General features: G+C 44.1%; 2 protein-coding genes across 6 annotated transcripts in view; both read left to right on the forward strand.

Moving 5' to 3' along the window:
- Positions 1–20532, forward strand: part of LOC124048056 (calpain-2 catalytic subunit-like) — a 57664-nt gene extending 37132 nt beyond the window's left edge. The window contains exons 7-20 of the mRNA XM_046368440.1: positions 105–190; positions 1053–1121; positions 2854–3014; positions 3576–3745; positions 6488–6711; positions 9441–9477; positions 10781–10846; positions 12107–12164; positions 12263–12327; positions 13925–13993; positions 16465–16543; positions 19405–19521; positions 19981–20039; positions 20164–20532. Of these exons, the coding sequence (XP_046224396.1) occupies positions 105–190; positions 1053–1121; positions 2854–3014; positions 3576–3745; positions 6488–6711; positions 9441–9477; positions 10781–10846; positions 12107–12164; positions 12263–12327; positions 13925–13993; positions 16465–16543; positions 19405–19521; positions 19981–20039; positions 20164–20187 (1284 nt within the window). The 3' untranslated portion in view covers positions 20188–20532. The remainder of the gene's footprint in view (positions 1–104; positions 191–1052; positions 1122–2853; positions 3015–3575; positions 3746–6487; positions 6712–9440; positions 9478–10780; positions 10847–12106; positions 12165–12262; positions 12328–13924; positions 13994–16464; positions 16544–19404; positions 19522–19980; positions 20040–20163) is intronic.
- Positions 20533–20667: 135 nt separating this feature from the next.
- LOC124048057 (calpain-1 catalytic subunit-like) overlaps positions 20668–27324 on the forward strand; it is a 50980-nt gene continuing 44323 nt past the window's right edge. For all 5 annotated transcript variants that reach the window (XM_046368441.1, XM_046368443.1, XM_046368445.1 and 2 more), the window contains exon 1: positions 20668–20823. The gene's annotated coding sequence lies outside the window, so the exon portion shown is untranslated. The remainder of the gene's footprint in view (positions 20824–27324) is intronic.

Here is a 27324-nt window from a genome sequence, read left to right on the forward strand (position 1 = left end):
CGAAAGTTGATCTTGACTCAGAAATTGTTGGTGACGACAATGTATGAGATCTGTCTGAACCCAAAGCAGGACCTAACTACTGTATGATGACCTTACTAAACCAGGTGAACTACCGTGGCCGCAAGGAGAAGCTGGTCAGAGTGCGTAACCCCTGGGGAACAGTGGAGTGGACTGGGGCCTGGAGTGACAAGTAAGAGAGAACCTCAGAGTACTGGGTGGGTTCAATACAAACTGGCTGTGTTCATTTCAAACTGGGTGGGTTCATTTCAAACTGGGTGGGTTCATTTCAAACTGGGTGGGTTCATTTCAAACTGGGTGGGTTCATTCCAAACTGGGTGGGTTCAATTCCAGTTCAGTTAATTTAGGAAGTCAACTGAGAAATGTTATTGGAATTTCAACTTGCTTTCTGAATTGAATGAACCCTGATGGTTACCACACACTTGTTAAAGAAACTGTTTTTCTCTCTTTCTCTTTCTTTCTCTCTCTCTCTCTCTCTCTCTCTCTCTCTCTCTCTCTCTCTCTCTCTCTCTCTCTCTCTCTCTCTCTCTCTCTCTCTCTCTCTCTCTCTCTCTCTCTGTCTCTCTGTCTCTCTCTCTCTCTCTCTCTGTCTCTCTCTCTGTCTCTCTCTCTCTCTCTCTCTCTCTCTCTCTCTCTCTCTCTCTCTCTCTCTCTCTCTCTCTCTCTGTCTCTCTCTCTCTCTCTCTCTGTCTCTCTGTCTCTCTCTCTGTCTCTCTCTCTCTCTCTCTCTCTCTCTCTCTCTCTCTCTCTCTCTCTCTCTCTCTCTCTCTCTCTCTCTCTCTCTCTCTCTCTCTCTCTCTCTCTCTCTCTCTCTCTCTCTCTCTCTGTCTCTCTCTCTCTCTCTCTCTCTCTCTCTCTCTCTCTCTCTCTCTCTCTCTCTCTCTCTCTCTCTCTCTCTCTCTCTCTCTCTCTCTCTCTCTCTCTCTCTCTCTCTCTCTCTCTCTCTCTCTCTCTCTCTCTCTCTCTCTCTCTCTCTCTCTCTCTCTCTCTCTCTCTCTCTCTCTCTCTCTCTCTCTCTCTCTCTCTCTCTCTAGCTCCTCGGAGTGGAACAGCGTTGATTTTTCTGAGCGTGACGTTGTGAAAGCAGACGATGGAGAGTTCTGGTAAAGTGTTTTTCTACAGCACTCAACGGGCCAGCCCATAATTATATCCCAAGGATCTGTTAATTTAATTATATATTTTCTTATTTTAGCTCCCTTACGGCCACTTAAGCAACACGTTATAATCTCATTATCCTAAGTATCTGTTATGATTCAAGTTGTGTGGGTCTAAGGCAAGGTGTGCCTGGGTTTAACCGTGTGTGTCGTGTCATGGCTTGTGTCTGATCAAATTACCTGTGTTGCTTTGTATTGTGAAATGTATATATATATATTTTTTTACAGACAGACAAATCAGGTTATTGCTTGGAGAATATTGAACTGGCAAATGTCATTTCTGTTTTGTGGTGTTTTTGTGATCTGTTCCACCTGCGTTCTGTTCCACAGGTTGGATTTCACAGTCTGTGTAAATACTGTATATATAATATACTGTATATATAATATAAAGGCCATTTATCTAATGTGTCCCCAGGCCATTGAGCACAGAGGCCTCAGTGGGAGTGACTAAAGAATTCTACCTTGGAATTCTGTGGTCACGCCCAACTTACTGAGGAAAGTATTTGTCATCATTTCATTTTAGCGAATCACGCGACTCCCAAGGCAATGCTACAAATAGAGGCGAGACCCAACATGTATGGGGGAAGGTTAGGGGGAAGATGATTGGTTGGTAGATGAAGCTGATTGAGACAGCTGGGAGTTTCTCCCTGTCTATGTCTGTTTGCTAACGAACGCCAAGTTTCAAATTTAAATACCATTGAATTGCTTACTTCCGAGCTCTTTCCCATCAACGCTGCCGATAACAAACAGAGTAGCATGATGTGTGTGTACGCGGTTTGACCCGTTGGTCCACCAGGCTCTTCGTACATCAAATCAACTGTATTTATATAGCCCTTCGTACATCAGCTGATATCTCAAAGTGCTGTGCAGAAACCCAGCCTAAAACTCCAAACAATGCACGTGTAGAAGCACAGAGGGGCAGAAGTTTCTGGTAATTAGATACTTTTATCGAAAGCAACTTACATTGATTTTTTTTATTTGACCTTTTACCTAGGCAAGTCAGTTAAGAACAAATTCTTATTTTCAATGACGGCCCTAGGAACAGTGGGTTAACTGTCTATTCAGGGGCAGAACGACAGATTTGTACGTTGTCAGTTTGGGGATTTGAGCTTGCAACCTTCCGGTTACTAGTCCAACGCTCTAACCACTAGGCTACCCTGCCGCCCCATTGGAATCAAACCCACCATCCTGGCCTTACAAGTGCCGAGCTTGACCAACCGAGCTTGATTTGTGTGTTAAAGAATAATAGTTTACCGACTTGGTCTTTACAGGATGTCCTTCTCTGACTTGGTGTTGCTTCCTGTCTTTACAGGATGTACTTCTCTGACTTGGTGTTGCTTCCTGTCTTTACAGGATGTACTTCTCTGACTTGGTGTTGCTTCCTGTCTTTACAGGATGTACTTCTCTGACATGGTGTTGCTTCCTGTCTTTACAGGATGTCCTTCTCTGACTTGGTGTTGCTTCCTGTCTTTACAGGATGTCCTTCTCTGACTTGGTGTTGCTTCCTGTCTTTACAGGATGTTCTTCTCTGACTTGGTGTTGCTTCCTGTCTTTACAGGATGTACTTCTCTGACTTGGTGTTGCTTCCTGTCTTTACAGGATGTCCTTCTCTGACGTGGTGTTGCTTCCTGTCTTTACAGGATGTACTTCTCTGACTTGGTGTTGCTTCCTGTCTTTACAGGATGTCGTACACAGACTTCATGAAGAATTACCATCGTCTGGAGATCTGTACTCTGACCCCTGACACCCTGACCTCCGATGATACAAAACAATGGAGTGTGACCAACTACGACGGGGCCTGGAGGAAAGGATCGACCGCAGGAGGATGCAGGAATAATGCCCGTAAAGCACGCCCCATACACACAGACACCCCATTCCTCAGATACCTCCACAGATCCTTCCACAGACACCTCCACAGATCCCTCCACAGATCCTTCCACAGATCCCTCCACAGATCCTTCCACAGATCCTTCCACAGATACCTCCACAGATCCTTCCACAGATCCTTCCACAGATCCTTCCACAGATCCTTCCACAGATCCCTCCACAGATCCTTCCACAGATCCTTCCACAGATACCTCCGCAGATCCTTCCACAGATCCCTCCACAGATCCTTCCACAGATTCCTTCCACAGATCCCTCCCCACAGATCCTTCCACAGATCCCTCCACAGATCCTTCCACAGACCCTTCCACAGATACCTCCGCAGATCCTTCCACAGATCCTTCCACAGATCCCTCCACAGATCCTTCCACAGATCCCTCCACAGATCCTTCCACAGATCCTTCCACAGATACCTCTAAAAAATACCACAAACACACCTCAACCATACACTACACGAAGTCATACCTTATAACAGTACTCTGCTGCATAATAACCCTGGCCCCCCGCCTCCCCCCACAGACACGTTCTGGATGAATCCCCAGTTCAAGATCAATCTGGAGGAAGAGGATGACGACCCGGGGGATAATGAGGTGGGCTGTAGCTTCGTGGTGGGACTCATCCAGAAGAACAGAAGACGGATGAGGAAAGTAGGAGAGGACATGCACACCATCGGATTCGCCATCTATGAGGTGGGGCTTGTGTTGGGGTGGGCATCATTATAATAATATACTGGTCCTAGATCTGTTTGTGCTCTCGCCAATCAATCATTCGATCAATTATGTTTTATGATTACCTGTTTACATAGTCAGCAGTTGTCACACAAACAAGTGCAGTACAGAAACCCAGCCTAAAACCCCTAAGAGCAAGCAATGCAGAGGCAGGAGTTAAAACTCCATTGCTATCCATGTCAAACCATTGAGTTGGCAGGATAAACAGACCAGCACTCAGGATATATTAAACCCACTGCTGTCAGATAAATCCATAATTAATACCAGTCCTGTTTGTTATACCTGTTACTTTTATTGTGATTTATACGATATTAAAATATGACATTTAGCAGACACCTCTATCCAAAGTGCCTTAGTCTTATGTGTGCTTACATTTTAAGAATCTGTGCTCCCTGGGAATCAAACTCACAATTCAGCCGTTGCAAACACCTTGCTCTACAGAAGATCCCCATACTGGTTGTGGCTGATGTAACATTAACATTATGTGATGTTTTTTTACCTTTATTTAACTAGGCAAGTCAGTTAAGAACAAATTCTTATTTTCAATGACTGCCTAGGAACAGTGGGTTAACTGCCTTGGTCAGGGGCAGAATGACAGATTTTTACTGTGTCAGCTCAGGGGTTTGAACTTGCAACCTTTCAGTTACTAGTCCAACGCTCTGACCACTAGGCTACCTGCCGTCCCTACACTCAACCACTAGGCTACCTGATGTCCCTACACTCTAACCACTAGGCTACCTGCCGTCCCTACACTCTAACCACTAGGCTACTCTACCTCCTCTACACTCTAACCACTAGGCTACTCTACCTCCTCTACACTCTAACCACTAGGCTACCTGCCGTCCCTACTCTCTAACCACTAGGCTACTCTACCTCCTCTACACTCTAACCACTAAGCTACTCTACCTCCTCTACACTCTAACCACTAGGCTACGCTGCCGCCCCTACACTCTAACCACTAGGCTACCTGCCGTCCCTACACTCTAACCACTAGGCTACCTGCCGTCCCTACACTCTAACCACTAGGCTACCTGCCGTCCCTACACTCTAACCACTAGGCTACCTGCCGTCCCTACACTCTAACCACTAGGCTACCTGCCGTCCCTACACTCTAACCACAAGGCTACCTGCCGTCCCTACACTCTAACCACTAGGCTACCTGCCGCTACCTGCCCCTACACTCTAACCCTAGGCTCTCTAACCACTAGTCTACCTGCCGTCCCTACACTCTAACCACTAGGCTACCTGCCGTCCCTACACTCTAACCACTAGGCTACCTGCCGTCCCTACACTCTAACCACTAGGCTACCTGTAATGTGATGTGGCTGATGTAATGGGATGTGGCTGATGTAATGGGATGTGGCTGATGTAATGTGATGTGGCTGATGTAATGGGATGTGGCTGATGTAATGTGATGTGGCTGATGTGATGTGTCTGATGTAATGTGATGTGGCTGATGTGATGTGATGTGGCTGATGTAATGTGATGTGGCTGATGTAATGTGATGTGGCTGATGTAATGTGATGTGGCTGATGTAATGGGATGTGGCTGATGTAATGTGATGTGGCTGATGTAATGGGATGTGGCTGATGTAATGTGATGTGGCTGATGTGATGTGTCTGATGTAATGTGATGTGGCTGATGTGATGTGATGTGGCTGATGTAATGTGATGTGGCTGATGTGATGTGATGTGGCTGATGTAATGTGATGTGGCTGATGGAATGTGATGTGGCTGATGTAATGTGATGTGGCTGATGTAACATGATGTGATGTGGCTGATGTAACATGATGTGATGTGGCTGATGTAATGTGATGTGGCTGATGTAATGTGATGTGATGTGGCTGATGTAATGTGATGTGGCTGATGTAATGTGATGTGGCTGATGTAATGTGATGTGGCTGATGTAATGTGATGTGATGTGGCTGATGTAACATGATGTGATGTGGCTGATGTAATGTGATGTGGCTGATGTAATGTGATGTGGCTGATGTAATGTGATGTGGCTGATGTAACGTGATGTGATGTGGCTGATGTAACGTGATGTGATGTGGCTGATGTAATGTGATGTGGCTGATGTAATGTGATGTGATTTGGCTGATGTAATGTGATGTGATGTGGCTGATGTAATGTGATGTGGCTGATGTAATGGGATGTGGCTGATGTAATGTGATGTGATGTGGCTGATGTAATGTGATGTGGCTGATGTAATGGGATGTGGCTGATGTAATGTGATGTGGCTGATGTAATGTGATGTGGCTGATGTAATGGGATGTGGCTGATGTAATGTGATGTGGCTGATGTAATGTGATGTGGCTGATGTAATGGGATGTGGCTGATGTAATGGGATGTGGCTGATGTAATGGGATGTGGCTGATGTAATGGGATGTGGCTGATGTAATGGGATGTGGCTGATGTAATGTGATGTGGCTGATGTAACATGATGTGATGTGGCTGATGTAACATGATGTGGCTGATGTAATGTGATGTGGCTGATGTAATGTGATGTGGCTGATGTAATGTGATGTGGCTGATGTAATGTGATGTGGCTGATGTAATGGGATGTGGCTGATGTAACATGATGTGGCTGATATGATGTGATGTGGCTGATGTAACATGATGTGATGTGGCTGATGTAATGTGATGTGGCTGATGTAACACGATGTGATGAGGCTGACGTAACATTATGTGTTTCTACTCCCAGGTACCACAACAGTTCCACGGCCAGAGGGAGGTCCACCTGGATAAGAACTATTTCCTGACCCATGCCCAGAAGGCCCGCTCTGAGACCTTCGTCAACCTGAGAGAGGTCAGCACCCGCTTCAAACTTCCCCCTGGAGAATACCTCATCGTCCCCTCCACCTTCGAGGCCGACCTGAACGGGGACTTCTGCCTACGAGTGTTCTCAGAGAAACAGGCCCAATTTCAGTAAGGAGTGTGTGTGCGTTCAGTGGTTATTCCTGTAAAAGTTGCGTCACTCGGCTTTATGTAGGTGTTGAGGCTATATGACTGAGTCACTCAGTAGGTGCTGAGGCTATATGACTGAGTCACTCAGCGTTATGTAGGTGAGGCTATATGACTGAGTCACTCAGCTTTATGTAATGAGGCTATATGACTGAGTCACTCAGCTTTATGTAATGAGGCTATATGACTGAGTCACTCAGCTTTATGTAATGGGGCTATACGACTGAGTCACTCAGCTTTATGTAATGGGGCTATATGACTGAGTCACTCAGCTTTATGTAGGTGAGGCTATATGACTGAGTCACTCAGCTTTATGTAGGTGAGGCTATATGACTGAGTCACTCAGCTTTATGTAGGTGTTGAGGCCATATCACTGAGTCACTCAGCTTTATGTAATGAGGCTATATGACTGAGTCACTCAGCTTTATGTAGGTGAGGCCATATGACTGAGTCACTCAGCTTTATGTAATGAGGCTATATGACTGAGTCACTCAGCTTTATGTAGGTGAGGCTATATGACTGAGTCACTCAGCTTTATGTAATGGGGCTATACGACTGAGTCACTCAGCTTTATGTAATGAGGCTATATGACTGAGTCACTCAGCTTTATGTAGGTGAGGCTATATGACTGAGTCACTCAGCTTTATGTAATGGGGCTATACGACTGAGTCACTCAGCTTTATGTAATGAGGCTATATGACTGAGTCACTCAGCTTTATGTAGGTGAGGCTATATGACTGAGTCACTCAGCTTTATGTAATGAGGCTATATGACTGAGTCACTCAGCTTTATGTAATGAGGCTATATGACTGAGTCACTCAGCTTTATGTAATGAGGCTATATGACTGAGTCACTCAGCTTTATGTAATGAGGCTATATGACTGAGTCACTCAGCTTTATGTAGGTGAGGCTATATGACTGAGTCACTCAGCTTTATGTAGGTGAGGCTATATGACTGAGTCACTCAGCTATTATGTGTTGAGGCCATATCACTGAGTCACTCAGCTTTATGTAATGAGGCTATATGACTGAGTCACTCAGCTTTATGTAGGTGAGGCCATATGACTGAGTCACTCAGCTTTATGTAATGAGGCTATATGACTGAGTCACTCAGCTTTATGTAGGTGAGGCTATATGACTGAGTCACTCAGCTTTATGTAATGGGGCTATACGACTGAGTCACTCAGCTTTATGTAATGAGGCTATATGACTGAGTCACTCAGCTTTATGTAGGTGAGGCTATATGACTGAGTCACTCAGCTTTATGTAATGGGGCTATACGACTGAGTCACTCAGCTTTATGTAATGAGGCTATATGACTGAGTCACTCAGCTTTATGTAGGTGAGGCTATATGACTGAGTCACTCAGCTTTATGTAATGAGGCTATATGACTGAGTCACTCAGCTTTATGTAATGAGGCTATATGACTGAGTCACTCAGCTTTATGTAATGAGGCTATATGACTGAGTCACTCAGCTTTATGTAATGAGGCTATATGACTGAGTCACTCAGCTTTATGTAGGTGAGGCTATATGACTGAGTCACTCAGCTTTATGTAATGAGGCTATATGACTGAGTCACTCAGCTTTATGTAATGAGGCTATATGACTGAGTCACTCAGTAGGTGCCGAGGCTATATGACTGAGTCACTCAGTAGGTGCCGAGGCTATATGACTGAGTCACTCAGTAGGTGCCGAGGCTATATGACTGAGTCACTGAGTAGGTGCCGAGGCTTTTTGACCGAGTCACTCAGTAGGTGCCGAGGCTATATGACTGAGTCACTCAGTAGGTGTTGAGGCTATATGACTGAGTCACTCAGTAGGTGCCGAGGCTATATGACTGAGTCACTCAGTAGGTGCCGAGGCTATATGACTGAGTCACTCAGTAGGTGCCGAGGCTATATGACTGAGTCACTCAGTAGGTGCCGAGGCTATATGACTGAGTCACTCTGTAGGTGCCGAGGCTATATGACTGAGTCACTCAGTAGGTGCCGAGGCTATATGACTGAGTCACTCAGTAGGTGCCGAGGCTATATGACTGAGTCACTCAGTAGGTGCCGAGGCTATATGACTGAGTCACTCAGTAGGTGCCGAGGCTATATGACTGAGTCACTCTGTAGGTGCCGAGGCTATATGACTGAGTCACTCTGTAGGTGCCGAGGCTATATGACTGAGTCATCATCTTGCTTATTTAGCAGACATCACATATATCGTAAGAATATCGTGGAATATAATTGAACATTTTCATTTCTCTTAGAATAAAAACCTTAGTGGAACAACAGTTTTATTAAGTAATACTGACGAGTAGAAATAAATAAGTGTTTTTCCGGGTGTGTGCGCGTGCAGGACAGAGGAAGACCAATTCTCACACTATTGTTCTAAATTCAATCACCTTCTTCATCCTCATCATTCAATTCATTGAAATTCAATTTTGAAGTCGTGCACAATTATCAGTTTCTATTTGGTTTATGTCTCCCATTCATTCGTTGTCAGTTAGTGCCTTGGGACCCAAAAGCATAACCAGTGCTCTAACTCCCCCTTGTGGTGGTCTGAAGCAATGCAGCAGTGACGCAGAGTACCATACTAAACCACATATTACCTCTAAATCCCGCAGAGTAATCCCAAAATGGAGTTGAGCAACAATTGTATGTGTGTACATATCTGTTTAATGTGTTTATTTCTCTGTTCCACAGCCACTGTGAAGACCGTGTAGAGGCTAAACTAGACAATGTAAGGAACCAAATCACACTATCACTACTATACCCTGTGACTTATCCTATCACTACTATACCCTGTGACTTATCCTATCACTACTATACCCTGTCACTTATCCTATCACTACTACAGCATACCCTGTCACTTATCCTATCACTACTACAGCATACCCTGTGTCTTATCCTATCACTACTATACCCTGTGACTTATCCTATCACTACTACAGCATACCCTGTGACTTATCCTATCACTACTATACCCTGTGACTTATCCTATCACTACTACAGCATACCCTGTCACTTATCCTATCACTACTACAGCATACCCTGTCACTTATCCTATCACTACTACAGCATACCCTGTGACTTATCCTATCACTACTATACCCTGTGACTTATCCTATCACTACTATACCCTGTGTCTTATCCTATCACTACTATACCCTGTGTCTTATCCTACCACTTCTATACCCTGTGTCTTATCCTACCACTTCTATACCCTGTGTCTTATCCTATCACTACTATACCCTGTGACTTATCCTATCACTACTACAGCATACCCTGTGACTTATCCTATCACTACTATACCCTGTGACTTATCCTATCACTACTACAGCATACCCTGTCACTTATCCTATCACTACTACAGCATACCCTGTGACTTATCCTATCACTACTACAGCATACCCTGTCACTTATCCTATCACTACTATACCCTGTGTCTTATCCTATCACTACTACAGCATACCCTGTGTCTTATCCTACCACTACTATACCCTGTGTCTTATCCTATCACTACTATAGCATACCCTGTGACTTATCCTATCACTACTATACCCTGTGACTTATCCTATCACTACTATACCCTGTGTCTTATCCTATCACTACTATACCCTGTGACTTATCCTATCACTACTATACCCTGTGACTTATCCTATCACTACTATACCCTGTGTCTTATCCTACCACTTCTATACCCTGTGACTTATCCTATCACTACTATACCCTGTGACTTATCCTATCACTACTATAGCATACCCTGTGACTTATCCTATCACTACTATACCCTGTGACTTATCCTATCACTACTATACCCTGTGTCTTATCCTATCACTACTATACCCTGTGATTTATCCTATCACTACTATACCCTGTGCCTTATCCTATCACTACTATAGCATACCCTGTCACTTATCCTATCACTACTATACCCTGTGACTTATCCTATCACTACTATACCCTGTGATTTATCCTATCACTATAGCATACCCTGTGACTTATCAATGTGCTAAATGTGTTTTTCACTCCTATTTCCCCAGGACACTGTGTCTGAAGCAGAGGTTGATGCTGGGTTCAGAGGTCTGTTCGCCAAGCTAGCTGGAAAAGTGAGTTTTACAAACCGTTATCACTGAAGGGGGAAAAAGGCTTCAGTCGTGAGTGTAGGTCACGTGGGGTGTTTACACACACCTCATTTCTGTCGCCGTGACAATGGCCACCTTTTTTTAAATACAGGACTAAAATAAAACATGTTCTTAAAGGGGCGGAGCATGGAAATAAAATACACACATATCATCAACAGTTTATTTTGTCGTCGGTGCTCCAGGTACTTAAATCCCCAGCAGCTCTCGTACACATCTTTTATATCTTTATCACAGGACCGATTTCAAAACATTGGAAACAGATCACCAATTCAATATGTCTAACAAATGGAACTCATTTATAGAGGTATTGCGCAACACTTTATTTATTTTTTTATAGAAGGGTGTGACCAGGGAGAAGTGGAGCGGGTCAATGACACTCACACCACAGAAACAACACACTGTACTTTTACAATCAACACAGCTTCTTCTCTCGCCGTTCTTGTTCTCCCTGTGCACGCCAACCTACACACAGTAATGGGGAATCTGCTGAAGAGTAGCAAACAGACAAGGTTAAATACAGAAAGCCACACCCTTAGTTACAATCAACTACACCTGGCAACGAGAAAGAAGCTCTGTGTTCACAACTCAACAGCTCCACCCTGTGACATAAACCTCTTCACTGCGGCAACGTGGGTCTTACTGGGGTACGGACGCAAAAATCCCCCCCCAAAAAAATCTACCGTTGTCGGCCATTTCAAATTAGCCCCAAGGTTGCCTTGTTAAATTTGGTTTATTTTCATAAACTAAATACCATGACTGTTTTCACATTAGCTTGGAATGCTTTTCTGAAATTTACATTTACATTTACATTTAAGTCATTTAGCAGACGCTCTTATCCAGAGCGACTTACAAATTGGTGATATCGTGATCAACTTACTGCCTACCCCTTAGTAAAAATATAAACGTTTGTGTGCGGGGTTAGCTATTAGCATGCTAACACTCATTAAGACAGACAGGCTGAATAGCTAGCCATTGCTAGCATTCACTGGTTGAAGTAACTTTTGAGGGTAATGCAGTTGACTCGTGACTATGACATGAATATCTATCATTCACAACATTTTGATAAGGAGCGATAATCCATCTTTAATTTAAAAAAATTTTTTTGTTGTTGTTAGTTTGGAATTCAAGATTGGCTTCCGTTATTTTGTTGAAAACGTCTCTTTTCCCGTGTGGGGGGAACCTTACATAAGGGTTGTAATTTTTGTGACTGTCACTTGTTTCTAGGACATGGAGATTTCAGCAGCTGAGCTCCAGTCGATTCTCAACAAAATCATAGCGAAACGTGAGTGAAGCTTTCTATCCCGTAATGATTCGTATTTCTCCTGTACACTGTTTTATGTAGAGTGGAAGTCCTAACTCTTTGTGATGTCTCCTCTACAGGAACGGACATAAAGACGGACGGCTTCAGCCTGGAAACAGCCAGAGTCATGGTCAATCTCATGGACGTATCCTTAACAGCAGGGTAGCCTAGTGGTTAGAGTGTAGGGACGGCAGGTAGCCTAGTGGTTAGAGTGTAGGGACGGTAGGTAGCCTAGTGGTTAGAGTGTAGGGGCGGTAGGTAACCTAGTGGTTAGAGTGTAGGGACGGTAGGTAGCCTAGTGGTTAGAGTGTAGGGGCGGCAGGTAGCCTAGTGTTTAGAGTGTAGGGGCGGCAGGGTAGCCTAGTGGTTAGAGTGTAGGGACGGCAGGTAGCCTAGTGGTTAGAGTGTAGGGGCGGCAGGTAGCCTAGTGTTTAGAGTGTAGGGGCGGCAGGGTAGCCTAGTGGTTAGAGTGTAGGGGCGGCAGGTAGCCTAGTGTTTAGAGTGTAGGGGCGGCAGGGTAGCCTAGTGGTTAGAGTGTAGGGACGGCAGGTAGCCTTGTGGTTAGAGTGTAGGGACAGCAGGTAGCCTAGTGGTTAGTGTAGGGGCGGCAGGTAGCCTAGTGGTTAGAGTGTAGGGGCGGCAGGTAGTCTAGTGGTTAGAGTGTAGGGACGGCAGGTAGCCTAGTGGTTAGAGTGTAGGGGCGGCAGGTAGCCTAGTGGTTAGAGTGTAGGGGCGGCAGGTAGTCTAGTGGTTAGAGTGTAGGGACGGCAGGTAGCCTAGTGGTTAGAGTGTAGGGATGGCAGGTAGCCTAGTGGTTAGAGCGTTGGACTGGTAACCGGAAGGTTGCAAGTTCAAACCCCTGAGCTGAGAAGGTACAAATCTGTCATTCTGCCACTGAACAGGCAGTTAACCCCACTGTTCCCAGGCCGTCATTGAAAATAAGAATTTGTTCTTAACTGACTTGCCTGGTTAAATAAAGGTTAAAAATAAATAAAAAATAACATGCCTTCACAGTGCCACTACATTCAGACCTGGGTTTGAATACTATTTACAGTGTCTCAGGTACTTGCACAAAGTTAGTATTCAGATGTATTTTATTTGCAAAGACAAGTAAGTTTAATAGTTGAATTTGTATTTGGAAAATACATCGACTCAAACACACTCCTGTGCGTTTAACCCTGGTATTTCAAAATGGTATGTGAAAAAAGTTTGATAAAATAATTGTAAATCAAATTTGGTCAACTATTATTTTTTTAATATTTTTTTTTTAATAACCGTTAAAATACTCAAATAAAATTACTTGTTTTGGGCTGTGTTTTCTGAAACTACACAAATACACCAAAAAAAAAATGGAATTTTAAGTCCCAGATACTCAAATACACTTGTATTTGAACCCAGGTATGGCTACATCACAATGATTATATACTGTGTCTGTCTATACAAAGAATGGTATTCTAGATCTAGAATGGTATTCTAGAATGGTATTCTAGATCTAGAATGGTATTCTTGATCTAGAATGGTATTCTAGAATGGTATTCTAGAATGGTATTCTAGCTTGAGATCTGCACACTGTGCATAACTTGACACAAGTCTCCCATTGACCTCAATGAGTGACTTGGGCACACTTATCTCAACACTAAATCAGGCCCAACGTGACTAATGAAAGTTTTTAGTTTGGAATGTTCTGGTTTCTAAGGGCTTGCTGATGTGCGGATACTTGTTGAGCCTTAACCGTCCTACAGGACAACGGTAACGGACAACTGGGTCTGGGAGAATTTGCGACACTGTGGAAGAAGATCCAGAGATACTTGGTGAGGTTCTAGTGTTTGTGTTACTGCTGTGGTAGCTCTGGTCCATGGCGTTTACGTACAACTTCAGCGTCCGCAAGCTGCACATAACCCCTTGGACCAGAGCTAAAGCAGCATTATTTATGTTATGTAAGAATGGACAGCCTATATACGAGTATTTACTTTACAGAGTGTTCACAGTATAGTGTGTGTTTTACAGTGTAGTGTGTGTTTTACAGTGTAGTGTCTGTTTTACGGTGTAGTGTGTGTTTTACGGTCTAGTGTGTGTTTTACGTGTAGTGTGTGTTTTACGGTGTAGTGTGTGTTTTACAGTGTAGTGTGTGTTTTACAGTGTAGTGTGTGTTTTACAGTGTAGTGTGTGTGTTTTACAGTGTAGTGTGTGTTTTACGGTGTTCAGTGTAGTGTGTGTGTTTTACAGTGTAGTGTGTTTTACAGTGTAGTGTGTGTTTTACAGTGTAGTGTGTGTTTTACAGTGTAGTGTGTGTTTTACGGTGTTCAGTGTAGTGTGTGTTTTACAGTGTTCAGTGTAGTGTGCGTGTTTTACAGTGTAGTGTGTTTTACAGTGTAGTGTGTGTTTTACAGTGTAGTGTGTGTTTTACAGTGTAGTGTGTTTTACAGTGTAGTGTGTGTTTTACAGTGTAGTGTGTTTTACAGTGTAGTGTGTTTTACAGTGTAGTGTGTGTTTTACAGTGTAGTGTGTTTTACAGTGTAGTGTGTTTTACAGTGTAGTGTGTGTTTTACAGTGTAGTGTGTTTTACAGTGTAGTGTGTTTTACAGTGTAGTGTGTGTTTTACAGTGTAGTGTGTTTTACAGTGTAGTGTGTGTTTTACAGTGTAGTGTGTGTTTTACAGTGTAGTGTGTTTTACGGTGTAGTGTGTGTTTTACGGTGTAGTGTGTGTTTTACAGTGTAGTGTGTTTTACAGTGTAGTGTGTGTTTTACAGTGTAGTGTGTGTTTTACAGTGTAGTGTGTGTTTTACGGTGTAGTGTGTTTTACGGTGTAGTGTGTTTTACGGTGTAGTGTGTTTTACAGTGTAGTGTGTGTTTTACAGTGTAGTGTGTGTTTTACAGTGTAGTGTGTTTTACAGTGTAGTGTGTGTTTTACAGTGTAGTGTGTGTTTTACAGTGTTCAGTGTAGTGTGTGTTTTACAGTGTAGTGTGTGTTTTACAGTGTAGTGTGTGTTTTACAGTGTTCAGTGTAGTGTATGTTTTACAGTGTTCAGTGTAGTGTGTGTTTTACAGTGTAGTGTGTGTTTTAGTGTTCACAGTGTAGTGTGTTTTACAGTGTAGTGTGTGTTTACAGTGTAATGTGTGTTTTAGAGTTTACAGTGTAGTGTGTGTTTTACAGTGTAGTGTGTTTTACAGTGTAGTGTGTTTTACAGAGTTCACAGTGTGTGTTTTAGTGTTCAGTGTATTGTGTGTTTTAGTGTTTAGTGTAGTGTGTATTTTACAGTGTTCAGTGTAGTGTGTGTTTTACAGTGTAGTGTGTGTTTTAGTGTTCACAGTGTAGTGTGTTTGTTTCAGTGTAGTGTGTGTGTTTCAGTGTAGTGTGTGTATTAGTGTTCATAGTGTAGTGTGTGTGTTTCAGTGTAGTGTGTGTTTTAGTGTTCACAGTGTAGTGTGTGTTTTACAGAGTGCAATCTGATTATCTCCCTTCTTTATTCCCCCTCCATCCCATCATCCATCCCTTCTATATTCCCACTCCATCCCGTCATCCATCCCTTCTTTATTCCCCCTCCATCCCGTCATCCATCCCTTCTTTATTCCCCCTCCATCCTGTCATCCATCCCTTCTTTATTCCCCCTCCATCCCGTCATCCATCCCTTCTTTATTCCCCTCCATCCTTCTTTATTCCCCATCCATCCCTCATCCATCCCTTTTATTCCCCCCATCCATCCTGTCATCCATCCCTTCTTTATCCCCCTTCCATCCCCTTTATCATCCATCCCGTCATCCATCCCTTCTTTATTCCCCCTCCATCCCGTCATCCATCCCCATCCCATCTCATCCATCCCTTTATTCCCCCTCTCATCCATTCCGATCCCTCTATTCCCCCTATCATCCATCCCTCTCTCCATCCCTCTCTCAATCCCTTCTTTATTCCCCCTCCATCCCGTCATCCATCCCTCTCTCGATCCCTTCCTTATTCCCCCTCTATCCCGTCATCCATCCCTCTCTCCATCCCGTCATCCATCCCTCTCTCGATCCCTTCCTTATTTCCCCTCTATCCCGTCATCCATCCCTCTCTCCATCCCGTCATCCATCCCTCTCTCCATCCCTTCCTTATTCCCCCTCCATACCGTCATCCATCCCTCTCTCCATCCCTTCCTTATTCCCCCTCTATCCCGTCATCCATCCCTCTCTCCATCCCTTCCTTATTCCCCCTCCATACCGTCATCCATCCCTCTCTCCATCCCTTCCTTATTCCCCCTCCATACCGTCATCCATCCCTCTCTCCATCCCTTCCTTCCTCTAGTCCATTTATAAGAAGAATGACATGGATAACTCTGGCACCATGAGTACCCCAGAAATGAGGATGGCCTTGAAGGATGCAGGTTTGTGGACATAAAATAAGCATCATTTTGTGCCAGCAGAGACTCTGGGTTGGCGCCCAGGCTCTGTCGTAACCGGCCGCGACCGGGAGGTCCGTGGGCTACGTGGGCTCTGTCGTAACCGGCCGCGACCGGGAGGTCCGTGGGCTACGTGGGCTCTGTCGTAACCGGCCGCGACCGGGAGGTTCGTGGGGCGACGCACAATTGGCCTAGTGTCGTCCGGGTTAGGGAGGGTTTGGTCGGTAGGGATGTCCTTGTCTCATCGCGCACCAGCGACTCCCGTGGCGGGCCGGGCGCAGTGCGCGCTAACCAAGGTTGCCAGGTGCATGGTGTTTCCTCCGACACATTGGTGTGGCTGACTTCCGGGTTGGATGCGCTGTGTTAAGAAGCAGTGCGGCTTGGTTGAGTTGTGTATCGGAGGACGCATGACTTTCAACCTTCGTCTCTTCCGAGCCCGTACGGGAGTTGTAGCGATGAGACAAGATAGTAGCTACTAAAACAATTGGATACCATGATTTGTTAAATATATATATATATTAATATTAATAATTAATATATATGTAAAAAAAAAAAAAAAAAAAAATTCAAATGTAACTTTTGTTTAACTTGGCAGGTCAGTTAAGAACAAATTCATATTTACAATGACGGCCTACCGGGGAACAGTGGGTTAACTGCCTTGTTCAGCGGAACAGTGGGTTAACTGCCTTGTTCAGGGGAACAGTGGGTTAACTGCCTTGTTCAGGGGAACAGTGGGTTAACTGCCTTGTTCAGGGGAACAGTGGGTTAACTGCCTTGCCTTGTTCAGGGGAACAGTGGGTTGACTACCTTGTTCAGGGGAACAGTGGGTTAACTGCCTAGTTCAGGGGAACAGTGGGTTAACTGCCTTGCCTTGTTCAGGGGAACAGTGGGTTAACTGCCTTGTTCAGGGGAACAGTGGGTTAACTGCCTTGTTCAGGGGAACAGTGGGTTAACTACCTTGTTCAGGGGAACAGTGGGTTAACTGCCTTGCTCAGGGGATCAGTGGGTTAACTGCCTTGCTCAGGGGAACAGTGGGTTAACTGCCTTGTCCAGAGGAACAGTGGGTTAACTGCCTTGTCCAGGGGAACAGTGGGTTAACTGCCTTGTCCAGGGGAACAGTGGGTTAACTGCCTTGTCCAGGGGAACAGTGGGTTAACTGCCTTGTCCAGGGGAACAGTGGGTTAACTGCCTTGTCCAGGGGAACAGTGGGTTAACTGCCTTGTCCAGGGGAACAGTGTGTAACTTCCTTGTTCAGGGGAACAGTGTGTAACTTCCTTGTCCAGGGGAACAGTTTGTAACTTCCTTGTTCAGGGGAACAGTGTGTAACTTCCTTGTTCAGGGGAACAGTGTGTAACTTCCTTGTTCAGGGGAACAGTGTGTAACTTCCTTGTTCAGGGGAACAGTGTGTAACTTCCTTGTTCAGGGGAACAGTGTGTAACTTCCTTGTTCAGGGAACAGTGTGTAACTTCCTTGGGGAACAGTGTGTAACTTCCTTGTTCAGGGGAACAGTGTGTAACTTCCTTGTTCAGGGGAACAGTGTGTAACTTCCTTGTTCAGGGGAACAGTGTGTAACTTCCTTGTTCAGGGGAACAGTGTGTAACTTCCTTGTTCAGGGGAACAGTGTGTAACTTCCTTGTTCAGGGGAACAGTGTGTAACTTCCTTGTTCAGGGGAACAGTGTGTAACTTCCTTGTTCAGGGGAACAGTGTGTAACTTCCTTGTTCAGGGGAACAGTGTGTAACTTCCTTGTTCAGGGGAACAGTGTGTAACTTCCTTGTTCACTTCCTTGGGGAACAGTGTGTAACTTCCTTGTTCAGGGGAACAGTGTGTAACTTCCTTGTTCAGGGGAACAGTGTGTAACTTCCTTGTTCAGGGGAACAGTGTGTAACTTCCTTGTTCAGGGGAACAGTGTGTAACTTCCTTGTTCAGGGGAACAGTGTGTAACTTCCTTGTTCAGGGGAACAGTGGGTTAACTGCCTTGTCCAGGGGAACAGTGTGTAACTTCCTTGTTCAGGGGAACAGTGGGTTAACTGCCTTGTTCAGGGGAACAGTGTGTAACTTCCTTGTTCAGGGGAACAGTGGGTTAACTGCCTTGTCCAGGGGAACAGTGTGTAACTTCCTAGTTCAGGGGAACAGTGTGTAACTTCCTTGTTCAGGGGAACAGTGTGTAACTTCCTTGTTCAGGGGCAGAACGACACATTTTTACCTTGTCAACTCGGGGATTCGATCGAGCAACCTTTCAGATACTGACCCAACGCTCTAATCGCTTGGCTACCTGCCGTCCCAATACCCCCCCGCACATCTCTGATTCAGAGGGGTTGGGTTAAATGCGGAAGAGACATTTTAGTTGAATGCATTCAGTTGGACAACTGACTAGGTATCCCCCCTTTCCCTAAGTCTACTGTGAGTTGCTCTGGATAAGAGCTTCTGCTAAATGAATCAAATGTACAGTATATACAGGACGGTATGAAATGATTTACCATTCATTTATATTGAGCACAAAATAATGTGAAACACAACCTGCAAATGAAACAAATTAAATAGTTTATTGAGACGCACGCTTGATGTAGTCACTGCGTGCTACAATATGAATATTGGACCAAATATTAAACTTTTCACTATTGTATTTATAAGAATCTTCAAGGGTGTCAATCTTTACTTGTTAAACAAAATCTCTTTCTCTGAGCAATTGTATTGGTATAAAATAACAACCCCCCCCCCCCCAAATTGAAGCATAAAATATAGCTTAGTATTTGAATAGTTTATTTAATTCAGTTATTATTACTCATCTTTTATCAAGGCTGTCAATCATTTGGGACTCCACCGTAATATTCAATCTCTCACCAGGTTTCAGTCTGAACAACGCCATCCACCAGATTCTGGTTGTTCGGTATGGAGAGGCTGACATGACCATCGACTTTGATAACTTTGTCGCCTGCATCATGCGGCTGGAGATGATGTTCAGTAAGTACAACGGCGTCCTGTTTTAAAGCCACAATCCTGAATTGATGTTTTTCAGCCAAACGGCAGCACTTTGTTTTCCAATAAAGCTGAGAGATGGCCATGGAGTGTAACAGCAGTAAATATTGCAGATTGTACTTTTTTTTTCATGTGTGGGTTAATTTTTTTTTGGGGGGGGGGGTATGCTTTTCTTCTCTTATCTATTTCATTTCAGCTCAGGATTACAAGCAGACAGTTTGACTCTCCACAGATAGGATTTATGGGGTGTAAATATGTCATAATGTATATTTTAATTCATAGCCGTATCCAGACAACTGAAAGTCATCAGCGTTCTCTTCCTGTCTTACCGTGTCGGATTCATGTGGAGACTTCTCTCTTCTGAGAGGGTAGAGTGTGTGTTTTGGGACTCTCTTATGCCTGTACCTCTCTCTCTCTCTCTCTCTCTCTCTCTCAACCCTGCAGAGGTCTTCATGAAGATTGACACGGCTAATACTGGCTCTATTGAATTGGACATCCATCAGGTGAGAACCGTCAGCTTACTCTTATAATCAACTCATAAAGACAGCTTTTATGTTGTTGTTGTTGTTGTTGTTGTTGTTTTTCCAGTTCTAATGTATTGTTGTTATTCTGTTTTTCTATTTTCAGTGGTTGTCATTTACCATGATCTAGAACACTGCAGACATAAAAAGACGACTGTAAATCTGTCAACTTTATGTTTGGAGCCAGGAGCGCAAGAAAGCTCTCTGCAAATCATTCAACCAAAGTGCCTTTTTATAGACGTTTATTTTGAAAACACGGTATTACATCACATCCTGTTTTAAATCTTTATTTGTTTTATTAGATGTAGCCTAGCTGTCTAGGCCTATTGAAAGTTGCTTACAGATTATATTTGTGTGATAAATGTATCACGAAGTTCCGATCCTTTTTATGCAGATTTGTGTCGCTCATTTTGTCATGTTTTGAAAAGAAAAGCCTTTCTATATGTCTCAAAGCTAATAAACACCATTATTATTATAGTGTCTGTTTTATTTCGAACTTGTATCTATAGTTTTTAGTCCTATAAGCGCACCACGCATGTGGCCAGCTTTGTAACGGTCCATGCGCCCCTCCCCCCGACGGACGGGGTTGGGTTTTCCGGGCGCAGTGGTATTGACCGAACGTACGGAACTTGCGCTCCTGTCGCCGCACCACAACCGCCTTGCAACTTTCTACGTTAAACACCCAGTACTGAGATTTATGCGATTGTTTAGCGAACTGGCAGTCTGTCACCTAACTACAAAACACATCGAAGGTGTCTTCAAAGTGGTGAGTGCTCAATGTTGTTGTAGTTTCTAAGTGACATCTCTATTCAGAGAGAGTGCGTGTTATTTTCGGGTTTCCTCTTTCCAGAAGGCCGCCGTACTCTAGGTTTACTACATTTCTAAGAATGGTTCTGTAATTTTGTTATAATTTTAACATATTAATATTTTCGGTAGGTTACATCATGAATGTATTAAATAACCAGCCATGTCAACTAGGTTTTGCCTCTGCAATAACCCAGAAGTGAACCATTTGCGCAACAAAATAATGCCTCAAAGTAACTTATTGTCATCGACCCATGCATCTTAATAATAATAATATATGCCATTTAGCAGACGCTTTTATTCAAAGCGACTTACAGTCATGTGTGCATACATTCTACGTATGGGTGGTCCCGGGGATCGAACCCACTACCCTGGCGTTGCAAGCGCCATGCTCTACCAACTGAGCTACACAGGACCATCTTCTACCCACCTGCTGTGTTCCGGTCGAATTTGTCCGATTTACAAGTTTTCTCTCTGAAAAATGTAGTTAATTTAATCTGATTGTCATAAGGTTCCATGACTTTGTCCACACAGGGCATCTGAACACACAAAATACATTTAGATGATTTTAATGACATTTTGGGTGTTTTATTTAACTTTTGTACACCTGTGATGTTCCTGACCGGTCATTAGAAATTAATGGGTGAGACTACAATTAGTGTATAAAATTGAGTTCAGCCACATGCCCATTCATCAGATGGACACACTTCCTCTTCCAGACCCCACATGCATGTGTGTTTGAGCACTCACACACACACCTCACTCCCCTTCTTATAATAATAATAATAATATATGCAATTTAGCAGACGCTTTTATCCAAAGCGACTTACATTCATGTGTGCATACATTCTACGTATGGGTGGTCCCGGGGATCGAACCCACTACCCTGGCGTTACAAGCGCCATGCTCTACCAACTGAGCTACAGAAGGACCTTGGCTTCCATGGCAACCCCCATGGGGACCTTAACCCAATAGAATCTTTCCCCCACGGGAACCTTAACCCAATAGAATCTTTCCTCCACGGGAACCTTTCCCCAATATAATCTTTCCCCCAGGGGAACCTTTCCCCAATAGAATCTTTCCCCCACGGGAACCTTAACCCAATAGAATCTTTCCCCCATGGGAACCTTAACCCAATAGAATCTTTCCCCCCACGGGAACCACACCTGTTGGCATTCTCAGAAACAATCGCAACATTGATTCAATAATATATAGAACTTCTCTCACAGCTCTGGTATATAAAGCTGTTTTGAGGCCTTGCTCACAATTCATTCTGTGGCAGCACAACGACCAAAACGATATACTGTATGTGAGGCTCTTGATCATATCTTTGATCATGACACTGGTAAGGAGGAGAGAGTCCTTGTTCAGCTTTGACACAAAGTAGTCTGTGATAAACAGCACAATATGTTTCATCTGGGTATTTGTTATAGTCAAAATTATCCATACATTATTTATTTTTACTCAAAAATGTGTTGTGTGAGCTCAGGTCAATGAGGCCCACAGGCCGTAAATAGCAAATAGAAGTTAAAAACTTGTAATGTTCACAAGAACTGAAGTTGATAAAAAGATCTAACACAACATTAGGTGATAATATGTGTATTATTATGGATTTATAATCCGCTATTATGGGGTGGTCATTTTGGACAGGGAACACAGAATTAATTAACATGAAAAGAACAGGAGTCCCCTGTTACACCCACAGTACTGAGGAGTCCCCTGTTACACCCACAGTACTGAGGAGTCCTGTTACACCCACAGTACTGAGGAGTCCTGTTACACCCACAGTACTGAGGAGTCCTGTTACACCCACAGTACTGAGGAGTCCTGTTACACCCACAGTACTGAGGAGTCCCCTGTTACACCCACAGCACTGAGGAGTCCTGTTATACCCACAGAACTGAGGAGTCCTGTTACACCCACAGCACTGAGGAGTCCTGTTATACCCACAGCACTGAGGAGTCCTGTTATACCCACAGAACTGAGGAGTCCTGTTACACCCACAGTACTGAGGAGTCCTGTTACACCCACAGTACTGAGGAGTCCTGTTACACCCACAGTACTGAGGAGCCCCCAGTTACACCCACAGCACTGAGGAGTCCTGTTACACCCACAGTACTGAGGAGTCCTGTTACACCCACAGTACTGAGGAGTCCTGTTACACCCACAGAACTGAGTCCTGTTAGACCCACAGTACTGAGGAGCCCCCTGTTACACCCACAGTACTGAGGAGTCCTGTTACACCCACAGAACTGAGTCCTGTTACACCCACAGTACTGAGTCCTGTTAGACCCACAGTACTGAGGAGCCCCCAGTTACACCCACAGCACTGAGGAGTCCTGTTACACCCACAGTACTGAGGAGTCCTGTTACACCCACAGTACTGAGGAGTCCTGTTACACCCACAGTACTGAGTCCTGTTAGACCCACAGTACTGAGGAGCCCCCTGTTACACCCACAGTACTGAGGAGTCCTGTTACACCCACAGTACTGAGGAGCCCCCTGTTACACCCACAGAACCGAGGAGCTCACTGGTTGGATTACAGGCTCATCTCAAGTTGTTTTGGAGCGTTTGTTGAAGTTGAGTCCGGGAACAGGACGAAGGTCCTATGCATGACTTGACTCCAGGACTGCATGAATCAGCTGCTCTCTGAGAATGGAGAGACTTTGGCTCATAGTGACTGAAACTAGCCTGAGTCGTACTCTCACAGTCTGACCTTATGTCCCTGAGGAGAAGGATATGTGGTTTGTTTCTTTCAGACACAAACACAATTTCAGTTTTTGCCTTTGACTGAAATAGGTGCCGGTACACATTTTGTTTGCCGTAACTGTTTATATTTGCAGGAACTCTAGAACACTTTTAAGCTAATATTCTAGAAGAGGTGCAGGAACTCCAAAACACTTTTAAGCTAATATTCTAGAAGAGGTGCAGGAACTCCAAAACACTTTTAAGCTAATATTCTAGAAGAGGTGCAGGAACTCCAAAACACTTTTAAGCTAATATTCTAGAAGAGGTGCAGGAACTCCAAAACACTTTTAAACTAATATTCTAGAAGAGGTGCAGGAACTCTAGAACACTTTGAAGCTAATATTCTAGAAGAGGTGCAGGAACTCCAAAACAATTTTAAGCTAATATTCTAGAAGAGGTGCAGGAACTCCAGAACACTTTTAAACTAATATTCTAGAAGAGGTGCAGGAACTCCAGAACACTTTTAAGCAAATATTCTAGAAGAGATGCAGTATAACATTTGAGGGGGCAGTACTCCGTTCTAGTGAGCTACAGCCCAAGTCAAGCACTAACACAACATTGATTCAGCTTGTAACTGTGTATAACAAGTGATTTAATGATGCTGTCGTGTAGATAAGTTGGATTCCTCCCTCCAGAACTGAACAGAGTACTCTCTATGTGACTCCCAAATGCCACCCCATTCACTTTACAGTGCACTACTTTAGACCAGGGCCCATAGGGAATAGGGTGCCATTTCCGAGGCACACTTTCAGATTACCTCCCCACCTTCATGGATTTATGGCATTCAGTCTATTCACTCCGATGACCTGCTGCTTCCCAGGCGAGCCTCTCTCTCTCTCTCACTCTCTCTTTGTCTGTCTCTATCTCTCTCGCTCTCTGTTTCTCTGTGTGTGTCTCTCTCTCTAGGTCTGTCTGTCTGTCTGTCTGTCTGTCTGTCTGTCTGTCTGTCTGTCTGTCTGTCTGTCTGTCTGTCTGTCTGTCTGTCTGTCTGTCTGTCTGTCTGTCTGTCTGTCTGTCTCTCTCTCTCTCTCTCTCTCTCTCTCTCTCTCTCTCTCTCTCTCTCTCTCTCTCTCTCTCTCTCTCTCTCTCTCTCTCTCTCTGTCCTCACTCTGTTCTCTCTCTCTCTCTCTCTCTCTCTCTCTCTCTCTCTCTCTCTCTCTCTCTCTCTCTCTCTCTCTCTCTCTCTCTCTCTCTCTCTCTCTCTCTCTCTCTCTCTCTCTCTCTCTCTCTCTCTCTCTCTCTCTCTCATTAGAATGCCAGTCAAGTGTTTGAGAACTGTTTTGGCATACTAAACACTACTGGGTTGCCATATTGGTTAATGTTTATATTAGATTTTCCATTAAGGGGAATGAGAGACAGAGTTCAGAAAGTATTCAGACCCCTTAACTTTTTCCACATTTTGTTACATTACAGCCTTATTATAAAATTGAGTAAATTCCAATTTTTACCTAATTAATCTACACACGCTACCCTATAATAACAAAATGAAAACAGGTTTTTAGAAATAATTAAATAAAAACAGAAATACCTTATTTACATAAATATTCAGACCCTTTACTATGAGACTTCAAATTGAGTTCAGGTGCATCCTGTTTCCATCAATCATCCTTGAGATGTTTCTACAACTTGATTGGAGTCCAACCTTTGGTACATTTAATTGATTAGACATGATTTGAAAAGGCACACAGCTGTCTATATAAGGTCCCACAGTCAGAGCAAAAACCAAGCCATGAGGTCGAAGGGATTGTCTCTAGAGCTCTGAGACAGGATTGTGTCGAGGCACAGATCTGGGGAAGGGTACCAAAACATTCTGCAGCATTAGAGGTCCCCAAGAACACAGTGGCCTCCATTATTATTAAATGGAAGAAGTTTGGAACCACCAAGACTCTTCCTAGAGCTGGTCGCCCGGCCAAACTGAGAAATCCGGGGAGAAGGGCTTTGGTCAGGTAGGTGACCAAGAACCTGATGGTCACTCTGACAGAACTCCAGAGTTCCTCTGTGGAGATGGGAGAACCTTCCAGAAGGACAAGCATCTCTGCAGCGCTCCACCAATCAGGCCTTTTATGGTAGAGTGGCCAGATGAAACCACTCCTCAGTAAAATGCACATGACAGCTCTCTTGGAGTTTGCCAAAAGGCACCTAAAGACTCTCAGATCATGAAAACAAGATTCTCTGGTCTGATGAAACCAAGATTGAACTTTTTGGCCTGAATGCCAAGCGTCACGTCTGGAAGAAACCTGGTTCCATCCCTACGGTGGAGCATGGTGGCAGCATCGTGCTGTGAGGATGTTTTTCAGCGACAGGGACTGGGAGACTAGTCAGGATCAAGGAAAAGATGAACGGAGCAAAGTACAGAGAGATCCTTGATGAAAACCTGCTCCAGAGCGCTCAGAACCTCAGACTGGGACAAAGGTTCACCTTCCAACAGGACAACGACCTTAAGTACACAGCCAAGACAGCGCAGGAGTGGCTTCCTGAGAAGTCTCTGAATGTCCTTGAGTGGCCCAGCCAGAGCCCGGACTTGAACCCTATCTAACATTTCTGGAGAAACCTGAAAATAGCTGTACAGCAACACTCCCCAACCAACCTGACAGAACTTGAGAGGATCTGCAGAGAAGAACAACCCAAATACAGGTGTGCCAAGTCTTGCCAACAGGTGTGCCAAGACGTTACAACGTCATACCCAAGAAGACTTGAGGCTGGGTGAAATTCCACAGTGTGCCATCACAGCAGCAAGATTTGTGACCTGTTGCCACGAGGAAAGGACAACCAGTGAAGAACAAACACCAATGTAAATACAACCCATATTTATGTTTATTTATTTTCCCTTCTGTACTTTAACTATTTACACACACGTGACATTTGAAATGTCTTTATTATTTTGGAACTTTTGTGAGTGTAGTGTTTTACCGTTAATGTTTTGTTTATTATCTATTTCATGTAAACATATGTTTCCCATAAAGCCGTTGGGGAGAGAGAATCTTCATTGTTCTTCTCCCATACAGAATGAGGACTTTACATTCTCTAACACAGTACAGTAATGTTTTGGTATCAAATGAATCTGCCTAACACAGTACAGTAATGTTTTGGTATCAAATGAACCTGCCTAACACAGTTTAGTAATGTTTTGGTATCAAATTAACCTGCCTAACACAGTACAGTAATGTTTTGGTATCAAATGAACCTGCCTAACACAGGACAAATGTCCCGATTCACTACTAAACTCAGCAACAACAAAAAAACGTCCTCTCACTGTCAACTGCGTTTATTTTCAGCAAACTTAACATGTGTAAATATTTGTATGAACATAACAAGATTTAACAACTGAAACAGACTCAACAAGTTCTACAGACATGTGACTAACACAAATGGAATAATGTGTCCCTGAACAAAGGGGGGGTCAAAATCAAAATAACAGTCAGTATCTGGTGTGGCCACCAGCTGCATTAAGTACTGCAGTGCATATCCTCCTCATGGACTGCACCAGATTTGCCAGTTCTTGCCGTGAGATATTACCCCACTCTTCCACAAAGGCACCTGCAAGTTCCCCGACATTTCTGGGGGGAATGACCCAAGCCCTCACCTTTCTATCCAGACGTGCTCAATGGGATTGAGATCCGGGCTCTTCACTGGCCATGGCACAACACTAATATTCCTGTCTTGCAGGAAATCATGCACAGAACGAGCAGCATGGCTGATGGCATTGTCATGCTG

The sequence above is a fragment of the Oncorhynchus gorbuscha genome, linkage group LG11 (genome assembly GCF_021184085.1).
Source record: "Oncorhynchus gorbuscha isolate QuinsamMale2020 ecotype Even-year linkage group LG11, OgorEven_v1.0, whole genome shotgun sequence".
NCBI lineage: Eukaryota > Metazoa > Chordata > Actinopteri > Salmoniformes > Salmonidae > Oncorhynchus > Oncorhynchus gorbuscha.